Raw genomic sequence first — 23621 nt, forward strand, 5'->3', positions numbered from 1 at the left:
ATACGTCTTTACCAGTAAAGGGAGCATCATAGAATAGAACCATAGAATTTACAGTGACATTCGGCCCTCGAGTCTGCACCGGCTCTTGGAAAGAGCACCCTACCCAAGCCCACACCTCCACCCTATCCCCACAACTCCACCCTATCCCCACAACCCAGTGACCCTCCCAAACACTTGAGGGCAATTTTGGACACTAATGGCAATTTAGCATGGCCAATCCATCTAACCTTTAGACTGTGGGAGGAAACCGGAGGACCTGGAGGAAACCCACGGTAACACACAGGGAGAACATGCAGACTCCACACAGACAGTGACCCAAGCGGGGAATTGATCCAGGGTCTCTGGCTCTGCGTAACAACAGTGTTGACGACTGTGCTACCATCCTTCCATCTGTTGTAAGATTAGAAATAGGGCTGTTGCTGACAATTCCAGAACATTGAACTTGATTCACAGACAATGACCCAAGTCGGGAATCGAAAGTGGCACCCTGAAGCTGTGAAGCAATTGTGCTAACCACTATACTACCATGCATCGTAGAAGACCAGTTGGGATGTTGAGCAAAAAGCTACTTTAATTGGAACTGACATACCTCTACTACTAGACTACAGTCTCCAATTCCCCAATTATGATTGCTGAACGATACTGCATTATTGAGTGAGGCAGCGACATTTACATTGCTCTAGCCAAAGGTTGGCTTTCAGAGTAGGGTTAAAATGTTGACGTTGGAATGATTAAATAAAGAAGAATGTACAACTCTCATTCAAGTAATTTGAATGAATCTTATTGGCAGAGGGAGTTAATGATGACTTTAAAACTTTTTAACAGTGAACTTTGAATCTCATCTGAACGCAATTAGCTCAAGACTCTTGCTACTAATATTGTAAACTGTTGGCTGAAGGCAGAAATGTGCTATTAAATAACCTTGCGTTATCTTGCTGCAAGGAACTGTCCTGGACAGGATGACTTCCTGGTAAAAAAATTATAAAGCATTGCATTGCATACTACCACTGCTTTGTTCAGGAGAAAGTCTGTGAAAAAAGAATGCTGTGGCCATTGTAGGAGCTGCAGCCTGGCATATATCCTTCTTGAATGTGAGCGACAAGGTCTTGGTCACAATTCTCATGGTAAATTATATACCATCATCCTAAAGTATTTGAACCAAACTAAATCAGTTTTATTGCACAGCAATTGTCAGGAAATAGGAGCAAGTGTTCAGCCCATCGATCTGCACTGTGGGAGGAAACCGGAGCACCTGGAGGAAACCCACGCAGACACGGGAGAACGTGCAGACTCCGCACAGACAATGACCCAGCCGGGAATCGAACCTGGGACCCTGGAGCTGTGAAGCAACTGTGCTAACCACTATGCTACTGTGCTGTCCCTAACGTTCATCTAACCAAATAATCTAACCTGCAAATCCCTGGACACTAAGGGGCAATCTATCTAATCCGTACATCTTTGGACTGTGGAGGAAACCAGAGCACCGAAGGAACCCCATGCAGACACGGCGAGAATGTACAAACTCCACATAGACAGTGACCCAAGCTGGAATTGTACCTGGGTCCTGGGCGCTGTGAGGCAGCAGTGCTAATGACTGTGCCACCAAATCTCCTCCCTCCATCTGCTCGTTAGACACCTGGGGCAACTGGAATGAGTGCCAAAAGCCTCAAAATCAACTGGCATGGACAGTCCTGGATGCCTGCCATTGTCTGCACCATGCATTTTAAGCCCTCAACCGTCGTCCTCAGGACTTGGCAATGATTACCCCTCTCGCTGGATCTGTAAAGACTTAATTACCTGCAAATGCTTGCATTCAAAGTATCGTCTTGCATCTTTGACTTTGTCTATATATATGTTTCTGGAACCTACCTCTCCATTCACCTGAGGAAGGAGCAGTGCTCCGAAAGCTAGTGATTTGAAACAAACCTGTTGGATTTTAACCTGGTGTTGTAAGACTGATCGTCCTCCGGGACAGAGCTACGCTTCTGAGTTCTCCAATCAACCTCTTTCTCCTGGCTTTCCACTGCAGATGTCATCCATGCTGTGTTGTCCTGGGTACCAAGCATTGCCGGCATCATCTTCTGCCACAGAAAACATTGGGATTTTGTCATTTGGCCTTACAATCGCAAGAGTGTCGTTGACAGCCCCACCTGGTATTCCTGGTTCTGCCTTTACATCTCCAGCAGCTGAGGGATGTAGCAGAGGCACAATACCTGGCTGGGTCACAGCTCAGTCTTGGGATCCAGCGGATCCAGCAGATCTCTGACTGTCTGATCCTTGGGACGTACCTGCCTCCACCTGATGTGCACCAGAAGCTGTGTGGTTCTCACCAGACCTTGACCCAGAAGCCTGCCTGCTTTGGTTTGTCCACCTAACTTGGTCTCTGTGATGGTAGTTGGTACGGGTGATAACTGTGGTGCTTCATCCATGTCATCCTCTGTGATATCCTCCTTGAGGTGGTATTGAAGGGGGTGGTGGGACACTGCTGGTAGATGGGCAGCTCCCCTCGGGTGATGCCCCTACAATGTAATGGACATGCCTTTAGTACAGGGCCTTGTCAAGGGTTTGGACTACACAAAACTCACTTAGGACTCTTCATTTGGATGAAGGTGCAGTGGTTCCTCACTTTTCTCTCGCAGGCCCACCTTGCTCCCAACAAAGGCCCACTGTTGCTCGTTCCTGCAAGCTTCACGGCTCTCTACTCATATGGAGTCAGGCATCAGTCATTCAACTCAGGCATCCCTTTGCTAATTTTCTCTTGCTTGTGTAAGTTGTGGGTGAACATCTCGGCAGGGGCGGTATAGTGTCACAGTACTTAGCATTGCTGTCTTACAGTGCCAGGAACACCTTGGGTGACTGTGTAGAGTTTGCAAGTTATCCCAGTATCAGATTGAGTTTTCTCCGGGTGCTCTGATTTCCTCCCATAGTTCAAAGACGTGCAGGTTAGGCAGATTGGCCATGCTAAATTGCCCTTTAGTGACCAAAGATGTGCAGGTTAGGTGGAGTTATGGGGTTTGGGCAGGGAAGTGGGCCTAGGTAGCGTGCTCTTTCAGAGGGTCGATGCAGACTCAATGGGCCAAATGGCCTCCTTCTTCACTATCGGGAGTCTATGGAAATTCTCCCGTAGGAATGCAAATGGACATAATGTGAGCTGGATGCCTGGTCGATGAGATGTCAATGACACCTGACGTGTGGGCACTGCGCTTATAGAATCATAGAATTTGCAATGAAGGAGACCATTTAACCTATCGAGTCTGCTCCAGCCCTGGAAAGAGGACCCTACTTAAGCCCACACCTCCTACCTGTCGCTGTAACCCAGTAACCCCACCTAACTTTTTTTTAAAGACACTGAGGGCAATTTATCATGGCCAATCCACCTAACCTGCACATCTGTGGACTGTGGGGGGAAACTGGAGCACCCGGAGGAAACCCACGCAGACACGGCGAGTACATACAGACTCCGCACAGACAGTGACCCAAGCTGGGGATCAAACCTGGGACCCTGGAGCGGTGAAGCAATAGTGCTAACCACTGTGCTACCGTGCCGCCCAGGCTTAAGCAGGGAGGAGTTCTGATGACGGATTCTGGGGGGGCGTTTGTTACATAAGTGAGATATTAAGAACTTGGGTCCAGAAATGAGATCTAAGGTTTAGCAGGCAAACTAGGGGTTAAACAGACTTGAGGGGAAAAGTATCTGCTTGCACAGAGTCAGGGGGATACGCCTACACCTGGCCAAGTTACATTGTGCCAGTTAGACTTCAACTCATTAGTGGGAATACACAGGGTGCCCTTGACCCATTGTCCTTTGGGATACTTCTCTCTGACCAGCTATTAACCCATTACAGTGTTTGATGGCCTCTTTGTCTGCCAACGGGAGATTAGTTTAATATCAATAGCATGGCTCTGTTCTTGTGTATAAATGGGATTGGGCAATAAAATAGCCAAGATAACGATGATGGGTTCTAGTCTAGAAACCCCAGAGAACCTTTGTTTGAGGAACTGGGCAGAGCTTCGAGAGAAAAATTATCCTGTTGTGAACAGACAAGAGAAGGCTTTGGAAATCGACCGAGAGATGTCATGAAGGGCACTGAGGCAGGCTTTGGAAAAGGGTTCTGTACGAATGTCCCTAACAGAAGAAAAATTGCTTTGTAAATGCAAGTTTTGTCTTTGTCTGCCTCTGTAATTGGCCATGAGAGCTGCATGTTCTGTTAAAGTGTTGCTTAATGGGAACTACTGTGTTCAGGTTAAGAAACTACATGTAATATGCTATTGTTAGGATTGAAATTAAAAATTTTAATTATTGTTTGCTTTCGTTTTGTTTCAATAAAGTTTGTTTATAAAATAATCAAGCCTATTTCTTCTTCTATTATCATTCCTGTAATTAATCGATCTTTCTGCGCCACATTAAAATTTTAAAGAGTTGTGGCTCTGGTCCAGTGTCTTGAGAGCTGACCAGGAGTCTATAACAGTTTGAGGATGCTGGTGGGAGGTCGGGTGCTGGTGCTCGGCATGTGGGATCAAGGTGACATTCCTGTATGCCCAAAGGGTAGTTGGCAGAGAGGAGACGGGGAGCACTTAGCTTGGCTGATCGGAGTAGGTCATTCATCTTTTTTCTGCATTGCATACCTGTCTCTTGGTCAGGTTTCTGGCACTGACCAGTGCTGCCACAAGTCTCCCAGGCGGGAATCGTCACCTTGCTGGAGGGCCTCCTGCCAGCCCGAGTGTATATTGTAGCCCCCTCTCCTCCACGTCACCCAGCAGTTGGCTGAGGACCCCCTCCGTAAATCTAGGAACTGGTTTCCTCGCTGCCATTCTCCTGGATTGAATAAGAGCAAGTGCTGTGAAGCTGTTTAAATGCAGTGCCCCCTTCATTGAAGAGCTCTGATAACCCCCCCCCCCCCGGGTGAGTAAATCAGATGCTTAGCACCTCTGACATGCCATTTTTTAACGTGGGATAAAGAAAATTCTTCTAAGTGCCTGAAAATTACTGTCTGGATTGCGGCGTCGAGGCCGGTGGGAATCGCATCAATTTTCCTGCCAAAATTACACTTTGTCATTATGTCGAAAAATTTTGCCCATAATGTATTTAACAACTTCAGCAATAAGATGGCAATCAAACAAGGTTTTCTTGAGTAAAAGAAAAAGCAAGAGTGGTTAGCATTGCTGCCTCACAGTGCCAGGGAACTGGGTTCAATTCCAGCCTTGGGTGGCAATCTGTGCGGAGGTTGAACGGTCTCCTCGTGCCTGTGTGGGTTTCTTCCGACAGTTCAAAGAAGTGCAGGTAAAGTGGATTGGCCATTCTAAATTGTCCTGTAGTGTCCAAAGGTTAGGTGGGGTTACAGGGATAGGGCGGGGCGTGGGCCTCAGTAGGATGCTCTTTCAGAGGTTCGGTGTATACTCAATGGGCTGTATAGCTACCTTCTATGCTGTAGGGAATCTGTGTTTCAAATTTATTAACCACTCAACCCAAGGGGGAAAAAAATGTGATTTCACACCTACATGTATCGGAAATAAGGCAATTTAGAGTCCAAAAAAAACTTAAAAGAATATACAGTTAAGTATCCTTTGATTGTCCTTGGGGTCTAGATTTTTTAATGTTGCACCCCATTTAGATTAGCTGGTTTCTTGGATGAGGTCAGATGTAGAAGATGTTCCAATTATTACGAGATCTCAGTTTGTTGGTAGGTTTCTAGTAATACTGGCTTCTGAACTGGTTACTACACCAGTTTGAAAGAGAAAGCGAGGGAAAGAACTTTCCGCCTGTCCCTTCTGCTGAAGTCTTTCTTGCAATCCCTCTGCAGTGGCTGCAACCTGGCCTATTATACTTATTTCAAAGGGGCTTTAGGTGGGTTTGTCTGTGGCAGCCACTGTTTCAATATCCAGCACATTGCATTTTAATATCTCTTCCTTCATGATGAGTTTCAATGGGTCTCTGAATGATAGGAAATGTTTCTTTCTTCATACTCCCCTTAGCCTGAGTTGTTTGCTTTTTAACATCACCCTGGAAGGTAACCCTGCATTTTGTTCCATTTCATTTCAAATGCAAAATTTCCAGTCAATTGAAAGTATAAATCATATTTTCAAGTAAACGGGCATGGCCTAGTGACAATAGCCTAGTCAACAGTGTCCAAAACCACCCACAACTAGTAAAGTCGCCATAGTTCCAGATGACTATATCTCTTGTCTCATTTTCCCTTTTGAGGGGTGGCACGGTGGCACAGTGACCCGGGTTCAATTTCAGCCTCAGGTGACTGTCTGTGTAGAGTTTGCACTTTCTCCCTTTCTCCCTCTGTCTTTGTGGGTTTCCTCAGGGTGCTCCAGTTTCCTCCCACAGATCTACAGGTTAGGTGGGTTGGCTATGCTAAATTGCCCCTTCGTGTCCAAAAGGCTAGGTGAAGTTACTGTAAATTCTATGAGGGGGAGAGCTGACTGATGTGATTTAATCTGAGGATCACTACACCTCGGGCAAGGCTAGATTGAGAAGGCGGGGCCTTCATGAATAAACTCAACTGGTCTGGGAATTCAATCCACGCTGTTATACTCATTCTGCATCACGAACCAGCTGTCCAGCCAGCTGAGCTATTGTGTGCATATATGAAGCTGCAACCATTCCCAAGATTTGAATGTGTGAACAAACTATACTTCGCATTAATCCTAAAGACCATTAGAGTCACTTGCTCACAAACAGGGTTTATGGAAACATGCCACAGCCTATTTCAAAAATTAAACCAGCTCTGCTGCATGAAATGAAATGAAAATCGCTTATTGTCACAAGTATGCTTCAAATGAAGTTACTGTGAAAAGTCCCTAGTCGCCATATTCCAGCGCCTGTTCGGGGAGGCTGGTACGGGAATTGGACCGTGCTGCTGGCCTGCCTTGGTCTGCTTTCAAAGCCAGCGATTTAGCCCAGTGTGCTAAACCAGCCCCAGTGTGGTAAACCAGTTTAAGGACAGGCAGTGAGAAAATAAAGGAGTTCAGTTTTGCATCTCACCCTGTCCGTATCTATAATAAAAGCTGAAATGAATCAAAGAGTCCATGATTGTCTTGAGTCTGCAACTGTGCAAACTCCATACATGAAATAAAAGCAACCAAAAGTATTTTTTAAAATAGAAATTGTTACTTATTTTACTAGGCTACACATATACTGTAAAATGTACATTGTAAAATACTGTAAAATACCATTTATTTCATTGTATGTACTTTTTAAATTAATGTCTACAGTTCCTTGTTTGCTTACAATAAAGGATAATTACAAACTCAAGAGCAATTAAAAGTTTTTGAAATAATAAAATTGATTTTTTAAATGCTCAACCTTAAAAAAAGCATTCACCGACAATCTTGCAAGACTATCTTCCATCAGTAATCTCAAACAGGCACTTCACCATGCCTCTGCCCCTTTGTTGCTCTCTTTATGGGTGGCTGTGTGCTGCAGCTAGGACATAGTTGAAAAATGTAAGATCAGTTTGAATCACGGTCAGCATCAAACACCCCGGCCTCACCACTGATTGGAAATTCTGGATCATTACATTTAACCAGATATTTAAACATTTACTTTTCTTTTATTTAGAACCAAAGGAAAATAAAACACAGGTGTCACATGATTGTAGCAGCTTGGAAGAATTGAAGAAACAGCAGATGGAGATATGGGAACAGTTAGACGTTATACTTCAATGTGTGAGAGAGCTGAAAGGGGAAGTGATCGAACTTCGGGAATGTCTAAATGGAATGTCAGATCAGATTGTTGGAGATGTCAGGTAATCATTTTCCTGTTGCATTTGGCCCTTGGTTATATATTATACATTAGTTATCTTTTTAAAAATGTTTTTATTAAGGCATTTATATTCATACATCAAACACAACCAAATTCAAAAAGAGAACAAACAGGAAATCGCTTTACAAATAAAAAAACTAACACCCCACCCTGGCTGCCGTTCCCCTCCACCCACCATGCCCCCATTTTTGTTAAGCCAGTGTCCCACTCACCCTGTTGACATCTTAACTCTCCTTGAAGAAGTCGATAAACTGTTTCCATCTCTGGGCAAACCCCTCCACAGACCCTCTCAAGACGAACTTTAAGTTTTTCCCAATCTAAGGAATTCCACGAGGTCATTCACCCACACCCCAGGCTTCAGCGACCCCGGGTCCTTCCATTCCAACAAGATCCGTTCTCCAGGCAACCAAGGAGGTAAATGACAAAACATTGGCCTCTCTCGCCCCCTGGACTCCCAAGCCCCCGACACTCCAAAAATTGGCACGTCTTTACTCTGGACAACCTTCACCCTCAGCACCTCAGGCATAACGTCCGCGAACCCCCGCCAGAATCCCTCCAGTTTCAGACAGGCCCAAAACATGTGGACATCGTTCCCACACCCACCCCGAGCACTGTCCACACCTATCCACCACCCCCTCAAAAAACTGCTCATTCTGTCCACCGTCATATGCGCCCTATGGACTACTTTAAATTGATGTGGAGATGCCGGCGTTGGACTGGGGTGGGCACAGTAAGAAATCTTACGACATCAGGTTAAACTCCAACAGGTTTGTTTGGAGTCACTAGCTTTCGGAGTGCAGCTTCTTCATCAGGCCTCCAAACCGCTCGATCTCCGCTTGCCGCCACCTGCGGAACCCCGCATCCAGAACCCTCGGAGCAAACCTGCGGTTCCTGCAAATTGGTTGCCCAAACCGAGGGACCCTACGGCCTCCGGTGCTGCCGCCACTGGCCCCACACCTTCAGGGCCGTCACCACCACTGGGCTTGAGGAGTACCTGGCCGGCGAGAACGGCAGAGGCTCTGTCAACAGTGCCCCTAAGCTAGTGCCTTTACACAAGACTGCCTCGATCCGCTCCCACACTGACCCCTCCCCCACTACCCACTTCCTGACCATGGCTATATTCGCTGCTCAGTAGTAGTTCATCAAATTTAGCAAGGCCAACGACCCCATCCCCGTCCCCGTTCAACAACACCTTCTTCACCTGAGGAGCCTTCCCCACCCACAAAAATCCGTAGATCAAAGCATTAATCTTGCTAAAGAAGGCCTTTGGAATATAAATCGGAAGGTTCTGAAACACGAATAAAAACCTCATGAGTACCGTCATCTTCACGGAGGAGCACATCCCATCTAGAATCATAGTCATAGAGGTTTAGAGCATGAAAATAGGCCCTTCGGCCCAACTTGTCCATGCCGCCCAGTTTTGGTCATTACGACCCACACTGCTCTGGGGATTTATCCTTCTTCAAAATCAAGAGTATTGAGGCCTGCGATAACATGGGGGGGGGGGGGGGGATCTCCCCTTCTCCATTGCCTCATTAAATGCCCTTACCAGCATGGGCCCCAGGTCCACCAAAACTTTTTCTAAAATTCTACCAGGAAGCCATGAGGGCCCGGAGCCTTCCCTGCCTGCATCATCCTCATACCCTCCAACACCTCCACCAGCCCAATGGGTGCCCCCAACCCCTCTACCAGGTCATCCTCCATCTTGGGGAACTCCAACCTGTCTAGAAAACACTTCAATCCCTACCCCGCTGCCGGGGGCTCCGATTCATATAACCTCTGGTAAAAGTCCTCAAACTCCATTCACTCCCGTCGGGTCTAAGACCACTCTTCCCCTGCCATCTTTCACCTTTCCGATCTCCCACTCCGCCTCCTCAGTTGATGAGCCAGCATCCTGCTCGCCTTCTCCCCCATACCCCATACCTACTTATCGCACTTCAGCAGTCCCCCCCCCACTCTGAAAACAATCCCAACCCCCCAGCATGCCAACTACCAGCTCACCCCCCACTGCACTCTATGAATGAAGTCACCCAGCTAGCCTGGCAGCCCCCGCCCATGGCACCCACCCTCCCCAAAGAACAATAACAATAAGAAACAAAAAGGTGCACTTACCCAACACGATTCCCCAGCCTCCCACCAGAGACCCCCACAGGAAAGAGAAATGATCCCTGAGTGAAACGAGATTCTCCCCTGACCGTCGCCCCAAATGAAACAATGCAATAAAAAAACAAAAAATCAAAAAGGGACAGAGAGAACCAACATCTGTCACACCTCCCTCTCCTGCCAGTCCATTGTCTCTCACGAACTCCATCGCCTCCTCCGATGCTCCAAAATAATACTCACGACCGTTGTGGGTCACCCAGAGGCATGCCGGCTACATCATCCCGAACTTCACCCCCTTCTTATAGAGGACAGCCTTGACTCTATTGAATTCCGTTCTCCTCTTGGCCAGTTCCGCACCCAGGTACTGGTATACCTGGAGTTCATTACCCTCTCGGGTATATCTCTTTGCCTGCCTGGCCCATCTCAAGATTTTCTCATTATCCAGGAATCTATGTAACCTCACCACCATCACACTCGGTGGCTCGTTCTCCTGCGGCTTCCTCATCAGTGCCCTGTGTGCCCGATCAACCTCAGAGGCAGGTCAAAGGCCCCTCCCTCATCAATTTCCCCAACATTTTGCTACAGAAGAGCCGACGTCCGCTCCCTCAATGCCCTCTGGCATCCCCAGAATTTAAAAATTTTGCCTTCGGGATCGGTTCTCCAAATCCTTCACCTTCTCCTTCAGCCGCTTCTGAGCCTGTCGCACATCCCAGTCTCAGTCAACAGCGAGGTAAGCTGCCCCCGTTCTCCCCCACCGCCTCCTCCACCTTTTGGATGTGCCTGACTCTGGGTCTCCAGCCTCAGCTCCACACAGTTGATCTCCACTCTCAGCGGGTCTACCACCTTCGCCAGGTCCTCCAGAGCCTCCCTCCTCTGCTGACTGAACTTTTCGTTCAGAAAGTCAACCAGCTGCTCCATCGACCATTAGGTTGGTAAGGCCGACCCCTTGCTCTCCGCCATCTTTCCCTGTGTCGCACAGAGAGCTTCTGGATCTTGCAACTCCTTTCTTCTAAACCCCCTTCTGATCCACAAATCCATTCACTGGTAGAATAAAGTCTTCCTCCGCCTCCCCAGCACCCTTTTCCTTCAAGATATCCATCCGGCAACTGGGGAAAAGTTCCGAAAAACCCGACTTGAGCGGGAACTGCCAAATGTGTGACCACTTACTCCATGGCCACCACCGGAAGTCTATACATTAATTCTTGTATAGTTTACGTGATACATTTTGATGATGGGTATGTTTTACTGAGTGACAGGTTAGCATAAGAATGGGTACATTCTTATGTTTCTTTCCAGCACTTCAGTAATAATACATGCCCATTGAAATTTGTAGCATTGCTCTATCAGTGTTCCTAAGACATTTGCCCGAGATTTTCCAGCTGTTCCCGCTGGTGGGATATTTTGGTCCTGCTGATGGTGAACCCCTGAGGCAGGTTTCATACAACATACATGGGGTGCATACAACAGGGAACCCTATCTACAATGGTGGGACCAGAAGATCCCGATGCCGCCCAATGGCAGGCCCCCTCCACCACTGGGAACCATGCTGTGCATTGTGTGGAAAATACTGCCCATACGGTTCCACTTTGCTGTGTGACTTCCATTTTCCTTTTGTATCAATTGATGTCTTTTCTGGGCTATTGGTTCTGAATTTTATAGCTTTGAAAAAAGGGCTTTATTTCTGGAAGTGTTGAAGCTTCAATGTAATTCAAAACTGAGTTAGCTGTCTCTTAACACCAACAAAAAAAAACTTTTGTTTATATTATGTCTTTAACATAATGAAACATCTCGAGGTGCTTCACAGGAGCATTATAGAACAAAGTATAACACCGAGCTGCACAACAAGATACTAGGACATATGACCAAGAGCTTCGAAAAGAGATGGGACTGTTTCAAGGAATGTCTTAAAGCAAGAAAGTGAGGCAGAGGGGCAGAGAAGTGAGGACAGTAAGATGTCTTACAACACCAGGTTAAAGTCCAACAGGTTTGTTTCAAACACGAGCTTTCGGAGCGCAGCTCCTTCCTCAGGTGAATGGAGAGGTATGTTCCAGAAACATTTACATAGACAAAGTCAGAGATGCCAGACAATGCTTGGAATGCGAGCATTTGCGGGTAATCAAGTCATTACAGATCCAGAGATAGGGGGTAATCCCAGGTTAAAGTGGTGTGAATTGTCTCAAGCCAGGATAGTTGGTAGGATTTTGCAACTCCACGCCAGATGGTGGGGGGTGAATGTAATGCGACATGAATCCAAGATCCCGGTTGAGGCCGCACTCATGCGTGCGGAACTTAGCTATAAGTTTTTGCTCGACAATTCTGCGTTGTCGCCTGTCCTGAAGTCCGCCTTGGAGAACGCTTACCCGGAGATCAGAGGCTGAATGCCCTTGACTGCTGAAGTGTTTCCCGACTGGAAGAGAACATTCCTGCCTGGTGATTGTCGCACGGTGCCCATTCATTTGTTGTCACAGTGTCTGCATGGTCTCGCCAATGTACCACACTTTAGGACACCCTCTTCGTTCACCTGAGGAAGGAGCAGTGCTCCGAAAGCTTGTGTTTGAAACAAGCCTGCTGGACTTTAACCTGGTGTTGTAAGACTTCTTACTGTGCTCACCCCAGTCCAACACCGGCATCTCCACATCAGAGAAGTGAGGGGCAGAGAAGTGTAAGGAGAGAATTCTTAGGTTGCCTTAAGTTGCCTAGGATCCAAGCTCTAGAATCCTCTATTTACACTGGAAGTCCCTGACCTGATCCATTCACAATGGTGGAACAATTATACAGGTCATGTATCCTTTATCTGAAAATCTGAACCAAAAATTGTACTTTTTTTTTTAAACCCGATTGACCATTAACATGGGAAGATCCTGACCCAAACCCGACACAACCCAAGGCAATACAAACCTTGCTGACCAGACCCGACCTTTAGCACAGGAAGTTCCTGGTCCAATCCAACACTAACCTTGCCAACTGCACCCTACCTTTAGCACAGGAAGTCATGTTGTTTGCCTTCATATTGACAATCTGAACCCTCTCCTACAAGCAAAATCATGGATAGTGCGTGGAGTGGTAACTTATTCTGTCTATTATTCAGTGATACATCTTGCTTTCATAACCATTTTATTTACTTTTGAGTATAGTTAGCCTAGGCATTGTAAGTAGGCCTAGTCCTATATACAGTATCCAAAACCAAAATGATCTGAAATCCAATCACAATTGTCCCATGGATTTTGGACAACTGATACTCCACCAGTAACCGGGAATACACAAGGGGGCCAAAAGGAAATACGAAGGCCTTCCATCGGCATGCTAACGGTGAAGGGGAGCGGTGGACCTCATTCAGAATCAAAATGATGTATTGGTGGAAGCAGAAAGCATAGAAGAGATAATAAATGAGTATTTTGCATCTGTGTTTTCCAAGGAAGAGCACTTTGCAAAAGCTATGGTTAGCAAAGGAGGTTGTCAGATACTGGGTGAGATTTTTAAAAAAGGTAAAGAGAAGGTCCCAGAAAGTTTGGCAGTACTAGAAAGTTGGTAAGGCACTGTGTTCAGATGAAATGCATTGTAGTTTGCAAAAGGAAGTGAGGCTAAAAATTGCAGAAATGCTTGCACAATTTTCCAATCTTTCTTAATTATAGGGTTTGTGTCAAGAGAACTGGAGGATTAAAAATATTATACCCTTGTTCTGAAATGTGGTGAAAGATTAACCTGATATTCCAGTTAACATTGTGGAATGGAAGTCTTTAGAAATAATTATCTGTGAGAAAATTAACAGCCATTTGCAGATGCATGAAATGATAAAGGAGAGCCAAAATGAATGTACTAAGGGCACACTTGACAAATTTATTTTTTATTTTTAAAACATTTTTTATTGGCATTTAACGAATGGTGTACCTGGTATATACATGTTGCACACCTCCATGTGAAGATATCCCCTATGGGGTCCCTGGGGGTCCCCCTCTACAGGCCCCCCCAAGTCCACACCCACTTACAGCACCCCCACCCTTCCAGGACCATCACCCATCACCCCTCCCCCCTACCTTCCAGAGGCCCTTATTTGCCTTCCCTGCACTCCCCTGGCCCTTGGCAATGCCACCCTGGCACCTGGGCACTCTTGCACTGGCACCCAGGCAGTGCTCCTGGCTTTGCAGTGCCACCCAGGCACCTTGGTAGTGCCAGGGTGATAGTGCCACGGTGTCAGCATTTCAGGGTGAGGGTCAGGGAGCCACCCTGCACCTTGAGCACCCAGGAGTCTCCGATGGTCTGGGAGACCCCCTGGGTGCCGTTCCACTGGTCAGCTTTGACAAAGAGTCATTGGACTCGAAACGTTAGCTCTTTTCTCTCCCTAGAGATGCTGCCAGACTTGCTGAGATTTTCCAGCATTTTCTCTTTCGTTTCAGATTCCAGCATCCGCAGTAATTTGCTTTTATCCAGTTTTTTGGTGAGATGGTGATACAATGAACACTGAAGTCTGGTGGGTGCTGAGAAATGTATAGCATTCACCTTCATCGCAGCTGCTATTTATCGTTCATTGTGTTCGACCACAGTTTGCCCGTTAATTCACATGTACCTCAAATTAATTATTAATGTTAGTGTATAAGATAGATAATTTAAATTGTTCCACTTTTCTGACTTTGTAAAGTTTATTTTGGTTTGTTTGAAACTGGAATCCTGTGGCTTTATCCCCTTAATAATCAAAAGTTACTAGCTCCTAACCAGATCGTCCCAGTATTTTGGGGAATCTGGTCCAGGATCATATCAATATGGACTTTTAAAATATGTTTGATGGAGTTTCACAGATTAGGCTTGTTAGCAAAATTGAAACACATGGGATTAAAGGGGCAGTAGCAGCATGAATACAAAATTGGCTTTGGAACAGAAAGCAAAGCTGTGGTGAATGGCTGCTTTTCAGACTAGAAGGAGGTTACGGCGGACTATCCCAAGATTCAGAACTAGATCCATTGCTGTTTTGATATACATTAATGACTCAGAATCGGAGGATACAAGGTACAAATTTGCAGATGACACAAAACTTTCAAGTGCAGTAAACATGAAGGAGATGTAATAGATTTCATGAAGGTATAAACAGGCAGATGAAATAGCTATAGACATGGCGGGAGAATTTCAACATTGAAAACTATGAGGTGATCCACTTTCTTAAAAGGAGGAGAGCCAACACATAATAAGAGGTGTAATTTTAAATGAGGCATTTGTGTACACATATTTGAAGGTGGGAGGACTCGTTACCAAAGCAGATAATAAACATATGGGATCCTGTGCAAATTTATTGTTGCGCATGACCAATTTTTTCAATGTGCATGCCCCTTTAACACAGAACCAAGTTGCACTGTAGCTTCTAGGTTGATGTGTGGTCTTGTACGCATGCAGCTTGGTGACACCATTGATCCTGGACTTGGAGGCACAGAATACAAAAGTCAGGAAGTTATGTTAAACCTGCATAAACATCTGTTCATCCACAGCTGAAGTAATGTGTCCAATTTTGGATGTGAAGGTTTTGGAGAGGATACATAAAACTATTGCAGGTTTTAGGGGTGAGGAATTACAGTCACTGTAAAAACTGGAGCTGTAGAGCAGAGAATTCTAGGAGGAGATTTTATAGAAGTGTTTAAAATCATGAAGGGATTGAACAGAGTAAATAAAGTGAATAAACTGTTTCTTTTGACTGAAGGGTCAATAACCAGGGGGCACACACTTAAACTGATTGGCCAATGAACCAGAATGTTGTTGAGGAATAAACTCTATTATGATTATGTAAACATTTGGTAAGCATTCCATGACTGGGTAGTGGATACCAATTCATTAGTCGTCTTCAACAGGGAATTGGATAAAGACTTGAAGGACCATGTGGTTCCTTCTGTACTGTATTAATCTGTATTTCTATGAATGCATTTTTCCCTGTTTATTAGGAATGGATATTTAGATGCAACATTTCCTTGCTCAACCATAGCTCACAGCACTCTGCTCCTTACAATTTTCAGAGAAACACCCGTTAGGTGTTAAAGCCCCCTACTATGCTCCTTATACACCTATGACTGTGGCTAAATTCCCCACCAACTCGATTTTCAAATTTGCTGATGACACCACCGTAGTGGGTTGGATTTCAAACAATGACGAGACAGAGTACAGGAATGAGATAGAGAATCTGGTGAACTGGTGCGACGACAATAATCTCTCCCTCAATGTCAACAAAACGACCAAGATTGTCATCGACTTCAGGAAGCATGGAGGAGAACATGCCCTATCCACATCAATGGGAAGGAAGTAGAAAGGGTCGAGAGCTTCAAGTTTTTAGGGTGTCCAGATTACTAACAACCTGTCCTGGTCTCCCCATGCCGACGCTATAGTTAAGAAAGCCCACCAACGACTTTACTTTCTCAGAAGACTAAGGAAATTTGGCATGTCAGCTAAGACTCTCACCAACTTATAGATGCACCATTGAAAGCATTCTTTCTGTTTGTATCACAGTTTGGTATGGTTCCTGCTCTGCCCAAGACCAGAGGAAACTACAAAAGGTCTATAATTCCCGTTGCCTCGGAAAGGCAACCAGCATAATTGAGGACCCCACGCACCCCAGACATACTTTCTTCCAGCTTCTCCCGTCAGAAAAAAGATACAAATGTTTGAGGTCACATACCAACCGACTCAAGAACAGCTTCTTCTCTGCTGCCATCAGACGTTTGAATGGACCGACCTTGTATTAAGTTGATCTTTTCTCTACATCCTAGTTATGACTGTAACATTACATTCTATAGTCGCTCCTTCCTTACCTATGTACGGTATGCATTGTCTATATAGCATGCCGGAAACAACACTTTTCACTGTATACTGATACATGTGACAATAATAAATCAAATCAAGAAAAATAATTCTCCAGCTTGAATATACAGCAAAGCTGAAGGCTTTGTTCGAAACTTTGGTTACTGTGTATGAACTTGTGTGGAATAGGTTTCAGATAGGTTTATAGGTGGGATATTTTGTGCAAATAATTGATGATTATGACAAATAAATGCTCATTCATTGTCAAGATATTTTTCGTTGCATAAATTCCCAACAAGATCATTGTTATTTGGATTATTTAGTACAATATTCAAGTAAATGGGATATGGTACAGCACAGGGTGGGTAATTTTAAGTGAAACATTTTCTTGTTAATTTCCAACCCTTCCTTTCATAGCTAACTCAGGTGGAAGGATTCTGTTGGCTTCTGGTTTTGTGCAGCTGCTGTTTTCAGATTGAATCCAGATTTGGCTTCCCAGGAGTTTTAATCTGGACATTGGATCCAGATTGTGGAAGTTAAGAGTTTAGGCACTTTGGGATCTGCTTGGAAAGAGTAGAGGAAAAGTGTTCCAAGCATGCTGTGCTATGTAATTTAGCGGATAACAGTTGTTTAAGATATTGCTCCTATCACTTATCTAATATTGATGTTCAAGTTATAAATCCAACTGCAGACAAAATTAGGTTTCAAGTGGGTGTCAGATTGCCGAGATGAGCCATTGCTGTCAAGAGTTGCCTGGATTGCTTTTTCATTTGATTGTGGTAGAATACTGATGTAAGCCTAGATGTTCTAAGTTGTAGGGGGCAAATTTCAGCCCGCATTAAGCAGCAGCGAGACGGACTGCAAGGATGGCGTAGTGGTTAGCACTGCTGCCTCACAGCATTGAGTACCTGTGTTTGATTGTGGCCCCAGGTCACTGTCCATGTGGAGTTTGCATATTTTCCCCTTGTCTGCGTGGGTCTCACCCCCACAACCCAAAACTGTGTTGGGTAGGTGGATAGGCACGCTAAATTACCCCTTAATTGGAAAAAAAATAATACTCTAAATTTAGGATACTCTAAATTGATTTAAAAAACATTTTTTTAAGAAAATGGGCAGCACGGTAGCATGGTGGTTAGCATAAATGCTTCACAGCTCCAGGGTCCCAGGTTCGATTCTCAGCTGGGTCACTGTCTGTGTGGAGTCTGCACATCCTCCCCGTGTGTGCGTGGGTTTCCTCCGGGTGCTCCGGTTTCCTCCCACAGTCCAAAGATGTGCGGGTTAGGTGGATTGGCCATGCTACATTGCCCGTAGTGTCCTAAAAAGTAAGGTTACGGGGGGGGGGGGGGGGGGTTGTTGGGTTACGGGTATGGGGTAGATACGTGGGTTTGAGTAGGGTGATCATTGCTCGGCACAACATCGAGGGCCGAGGGGCCTGTTCTGTGCTGTACTGTTCTATGTTCTATGTTAAACCATCAGCGAGAATGGTGACACAGGTGAAAAATACGGTGAGAATCAGGAAATGCAATTCTCACCAATGAAATCATGTGTCCTGACTTTCCAGGCCTTTCTGGAGAGGAACCTCATCTAAACATATCAATATATCATTAGTGAATCCACCCACCCCAAAACTCTAAACCCCACCACCATCCCCCATCATCTTGTGGGGCGGGATCGCTCATTTTTAAAGGGGTCTGGCAGCTGGTTTACAGGAGGTGTTGCTTCCCGTATTCTCCTTGCTGGACTTGTGGCACGATCACTGCTGAGAGATAGGCCTTCTAGAATGGCAGCTGAAAAGTGGGTGTATCCCTAACCTTCTTTGAAGTTCACACTGTTTGATAATTTTTGAGTATTTATGATACAGTTTATAAAGCTTGACAGGTACATGCTTTAATCATCTTAGATATTCCCATCCTGAAATACATGTTAGCATTATTTGACCATCTTTCCTGGGCTTAGAGTTGTACTTTAAGAAAATGAAATCTTTGAAATGCAGAAGCTTCATTCTATCAAACTGTTTTTATTGCAGAATCTTTTTGCCCTGAAAGCACAATTCTGTCCTTGCTAAGAGCTACCACTGCCCCATTAGGTTTGCATAAGAAGGGGTTGACTCCATTTAGACCATTTGTTCATGGTTTTGGATCTTAATGTGAGAAAATTTTAATGCACTAATTTATATTTTGTTTAACAAAGGTCAAGTATGCAACAATGCCAAAAAGCAGCAAGAAAGAAGAAAATGGGATTTCAAAGGGAAAGAAGTCATTCTGCTGAATCAAACGCCATCTATTTCGGGGCCAGCACTGGGAATAAGAGCAGCGCTGAAACAGAGAGTGAAGGAGGGTAAGTAGAGTATTCAGCACTAAATAGTGATCTAAAATAGCACCATATTTTTGCATGTAATATCTTTAAAAGCTATGAGAAATTAAAAATGGCCCAATAATATAGTATTGAGTACTCCTAGGTCATGTGTGATTAAATGATTATGAATGATTCAGATTTCAAGCAACATAAGCATCTAAATTTGGAATTTGTTTCTGCTTTTACCTCTCTCAAAAAGAAACCTGTGTTAGCAAAGGAGCTGTACTGAGCTCCAGGAATAACTCAGTTGATGAACTTGCAAAGACTTCTTGCAATGGATATTGTTTCCTAACTGATAATGTTTTGAAAAAAACAAAAGCAAAATAATACAGATACTGGAAATCTGAAATAAAAACAGAAAATGCTGGAAGACATTCAGCAGGTTTGGCAGCATATGTAAAGAAGGTTTCCCAACCTTGCTGGGATAATTGAGAGTCTACCGGAATCTTGTCTTCCTACCTTGAGCATTCCTCAGCAACCCAAGAGATCAGTGGTTTAAATCCTCATCATGGTGCACTCACGTGAACTACAAACTATTGATTGACCAGGATTGAAATCCACTAATGATATACATGGGCTTGGTGGATAGTAAATTGTCAGGTTCTGTAAATAGTGAGAACTGATTTCCTGGCATTGGGTAGCAGAATGAGGTTAAACTGCATTTATTTAAAAAGGATAATTTATCTGCATTTTCAATGGCGCTCATCACCGGCTGTTGCTCTAACCAGTAGCTGCAAAGAGCGACAGCATTTCGGAACATCCACCATTTAGAGTAACCATTGAGATCAATCGAAATGCAAATTGTGCACTTTCTATAACGTGTGGCTGGTCCACAGTACTAGTTTTATGCCTTGACAGTAAATTGAAATCGTTCCACCTTGCCTATTTGAAAAGTATCAGTAAATAAGATTGCTGCAACCTTTCACTCCTTGATTCCCTGCATTAATGCAAGAAGACTGCAAATTGTCAGTGTTGTACCTTTACAACAAAACTGAGTAATTGATTGAGGAGCAGTATGCAATAGAAATCATTTAATGCTGGTGCTGGGCGTAGCAAGAGTGCCTTTGTGCCGACACAAGGTTTAAAAAATGAAATAACAAGCAATATAGAAAAACAATGGTTCCTAGCAGCACGAAGTGAGCAGAAGAAAGTGCACCCCAGGGGGCTCTTCCACCTTTTAATTGGCATCAGTGGCTGACTCCCATCAGTGCTTGTATTATCCTGTTCACTTATCTCTTTGCAACCCATCCAGTTGTGCATGGTTGTTTTGCTTCTCCGTTTATAGGAAATAGTGAACGAAAGTGAAAGGATGAATTTTCCTGTATCTTTACCCATAGGATGCTGTTTGTGGAGCCCAACCTTCTATTTCTAACCACCTACTTTTTTAAAATTAGCTTTTGGCTAATGGTGTGAAAAGCAGAAAATGGTTGAAAAATCTAATAATTTAAAATATCCTTTCTAACTTTGGTAAACAGGATGGGAATTAGAGCCTAGTTGTGTCTTAAATAAGTTTCACACAGTCACAACTGAAGAACATTGCAGGATGTTATCAATTAATCTATTTTATTGCTGGAACCATTGAACTATAAATGTTTTAATTTGGTTTTCACAGAAGCTTAAGAAGGGATTCAATTTTCTAAAATAATTGTTTTGACATGGTAACTATAGGGGAAGGCTATTTCCTCTGGTTGAGGTCAGAGGTAAGAGATCATTGATTTTAAATTTTCAGAGTGAATGAGGCTAAGAAAATTTCTTTGCACAAAAGAATGTTGAACATAGATCATTGTTGCACAGTTGAGGCAGCACTGTATCAATTAAGTGGAAGCCAGAATATAATCCAGGTTATGGAAAGAGAACAGGATATTGGGAATGATTTTGAATTGCTCAAGAAAAGATCTACTATACATTGGGTTTAATTAATCTCCTTCTGTGCTGTAAACTTTGGTTCTACAATTTTTGCTAATCAATCAAGTGTAGTTGAAAGATTATCAGAATGTCTATTTGTTTGGAGCTCGATCCATGTCACCATATATATTGTCTATTTTTCCGCACTGAAGTTAATGAGGGATGTCGTTTGATTCTTTTATTGCTGTACATCTCATTAACACTGATATTACAAGCATAAGGAAGAGAGGCAGTATTTTGTCTCTGTTTGGCCGGTTATAATTAGCAGTGTCCTACAAGAATCAGTGCATAGGCTTGAACTATTTGCAATTGATACCAATGACTGAGGGGAATAGAATGGTATGTATTAATTTGTTTATGATATGATTTGTGAACATGCTATTCTGCCAGATATCTTGAATTTTAAAGTCTTTTCTTTTGCTTTCATAAACTGTCCTTCTGGTGTCTCCCGTTAAACATAATATTTACAATGGGAATTATGCCAAAGGATCTGAGGCAGGTGGAAAAAATATTGGTTTCAAAGTTTGAGCTAAATCATGAATTCAAGGTGATGAATAAAGTACCATCTGACAAATCCCCATTTGTTAAGCACTCGGCCTTCAGCATTTCTTATTTCTGGCATGATTGGTTTTGATCTCCCAAAACCATGGAGTGGAAGGCAGTAAATATAACTCTGCCGTTCAGAAAGGCAGGAGGGATAAAACGGGGAACCAGCGACTAGCCTGATGTCAGAAGTGGTAAATGTTGGATAATATTTTTAGGGTGACAGGGCATTTACAAAATTATAATATTGATTAGACAGTCAGTATGGCTTTAAGAAGTGAAATCATATCTGATAATCTGTTGGAGCTTTTTCATTGAATCCTTACAGTGCATAAGGAAGCCATTTGGCCCAACGAGTTCGCACACACTCTCTGAAAGTGTACCCTATCTAGGCTCACTCCCCTTAATCCCACCTAACCTGCACATCCCAAGACACTAGAGGATCATGGCAAATCCATCCAACCTGCACATCTTTGTGACTGTGGGAGGAAACTGGAGCACCCAGAGGAAACCCATGCAGACGCGGGGAGAAAGTGCAAACTCCACACAGACAGTCGCCCAAGGCCGGAATTGAATTCTGGTGCTGAGGCAGCAGTGCTAACCACTGTGCCACTGCTAATCAGGAGGATGAAAATCTGATAATTGTCTGGTATTTGCATGTGTTTTTGTGGGAGGGCATATCTCAACAATTTTCAAAATTATCTGGTAAATAAATTTCAGTGTCATAGTTGCACTGAAGCAACATGTCTTTACATGCCTTGGACATTAGCACCAAGTTCCTGCTTGCAGTCCCAAGATGCAAAGCTGACCAATGATGGCAAGCCTGTCAAATGTCGAACAAACAGAACTACGTTCTGATGAAAGGTTGTTGACCTGAATTGCTAAAACCTGGGGCAGGATTCTCCCTTCTGGGGACTAAGTCCCCACGCCCGCTGGAAAACGGGCAGGAATCACTCCGGATCTTTTCCTCGAACTTCCGGGATGATTCTCCATCTTCAAGGGGGCGAGCAGGGCCCCGGTGTGCGTCCTGCAGCACCGGCTGCCGTCAGGGCCCTGCAGTTGAGCCTGCGTGGCCGCATGTGCGCACGGCGGCCGGCTGCGGGTCTGCACATGCGTACGGACATGGCTGAGCCCAACAGGGGCCTGGCGCGGAGGAACATAGACCCCCCCCCGGGTGGGACCACATATGGACCATGCCGACGGGACATGGCGGGCACTCGGCTCGTCGAATGCTTTCAACGGCCCCCAACCGGCGCCATGTCGATCATGCAGAGAATCGCCTGCCGGTGTGGGAGCCTCTTTTGGGTAATTCTCCGCCACAAATTTCTCGCTCCACAGATAATCCCAGCATTTTCTGTTTTTATTTTTAACTCTGGCTGCTTGCTAACATTATGATCACATGTTTTAGTAATTCTGAGATCCTGGACCAGAGATAGAGAGCGCGATACTCCAGAAAGATTTCTAAGTGTGGGAGCAAGCAGGAACTGCCGCGACCTTTCTGGAGCTTGGCCTGGCAAGGCCGGGAATGCTATTCAATGTTAATTAGTCCACTCAACGAGGCTCCACAAGCTTCACGCCATAAATGAAGGCTCGCCAGCCGATTTGCCAGGACTGCACTCAGCACCCCCCCCCCCCCCCCCCCCCCCCCCCCCCCAAACTCAGCCCGCAGCCATGACGCTGAGAGGTCTGGCCCCAAGATTTGGAGATGTGGACCTGGGGAGGCTCCGCGATGCGGTGAAGGCCAGGAGGGATGTCCTGTTATCCAGCGGGTCCAGGAGAGCGATTGACAGGGCAGCCAGTGTCTTCTGTGCCAAAGTGCTAATGGCCATCAGCTCGGGAAATGTGACGAGGAGGACTGGCCTCCAGTGCCGCAAGAAGGTCAATGACCTACACCAGGCAGCACGGGTGAGTTGACACCAATGCGCCCCCGCCCAAGACCTTTCCGCCCCCATATCTGCATCCATCATCAACAACCCTCAATGCAGCCCCCAACCCTCCCTACAAACCTTCCTTCACCAAACCCCTACCACTGGAAAACATGCGTGCGGCTAACGATGCCCCCTCTGTATCATTTCACAAGTCAGAGGTGCATCTGACAGATCATGGATGCCCTGTTTGCCCGGGCAGAGAACTATACAAACATTTGACATTGACCAAACCCAGCAAGATGCCC

The 23621-nt window shown here is 44.9% G+C and overlaps 1 protein-coding gene across 1 annotated transcript in view; it reads left to right on the plus strand.

Moving 5' to 3' along the window:
- Positions 1–23621, plus strand: part of rmdn3 (regulator of microtubule dynamics 3) — a 411523-nt gene that overhangs the window by 6278 nt on the left and 381624 nt on the right. Inside the window, exons 2-3 of the mRNA XM_038783476.1 lie at positions 7568–7754; positions 18836–18982. Coding sequence (XP_038639404.1) covers positions 7568–7754; positions 18836–18982 — 334 coding nt within the window. The remainder of the gene's footprint in view (positions 1–7567; positions 7755–18835; positions 18983–23621) is intronic.

Source organism: Scyliorhinus canicula, chromosome 2 (assembly GCF_902713615.1).
Source record: "Scyliorhinus canicula chromosome 2, sScyCan1.1, whole genome shotgun sequence".
Lineage (NCBI taxonomy): Eukaryota > Metazoa > Chordata > Chondrichthyes > Carcharhiniformes > Scyliorhinidae > Scyliorhinus > Scyliorhinus canicula.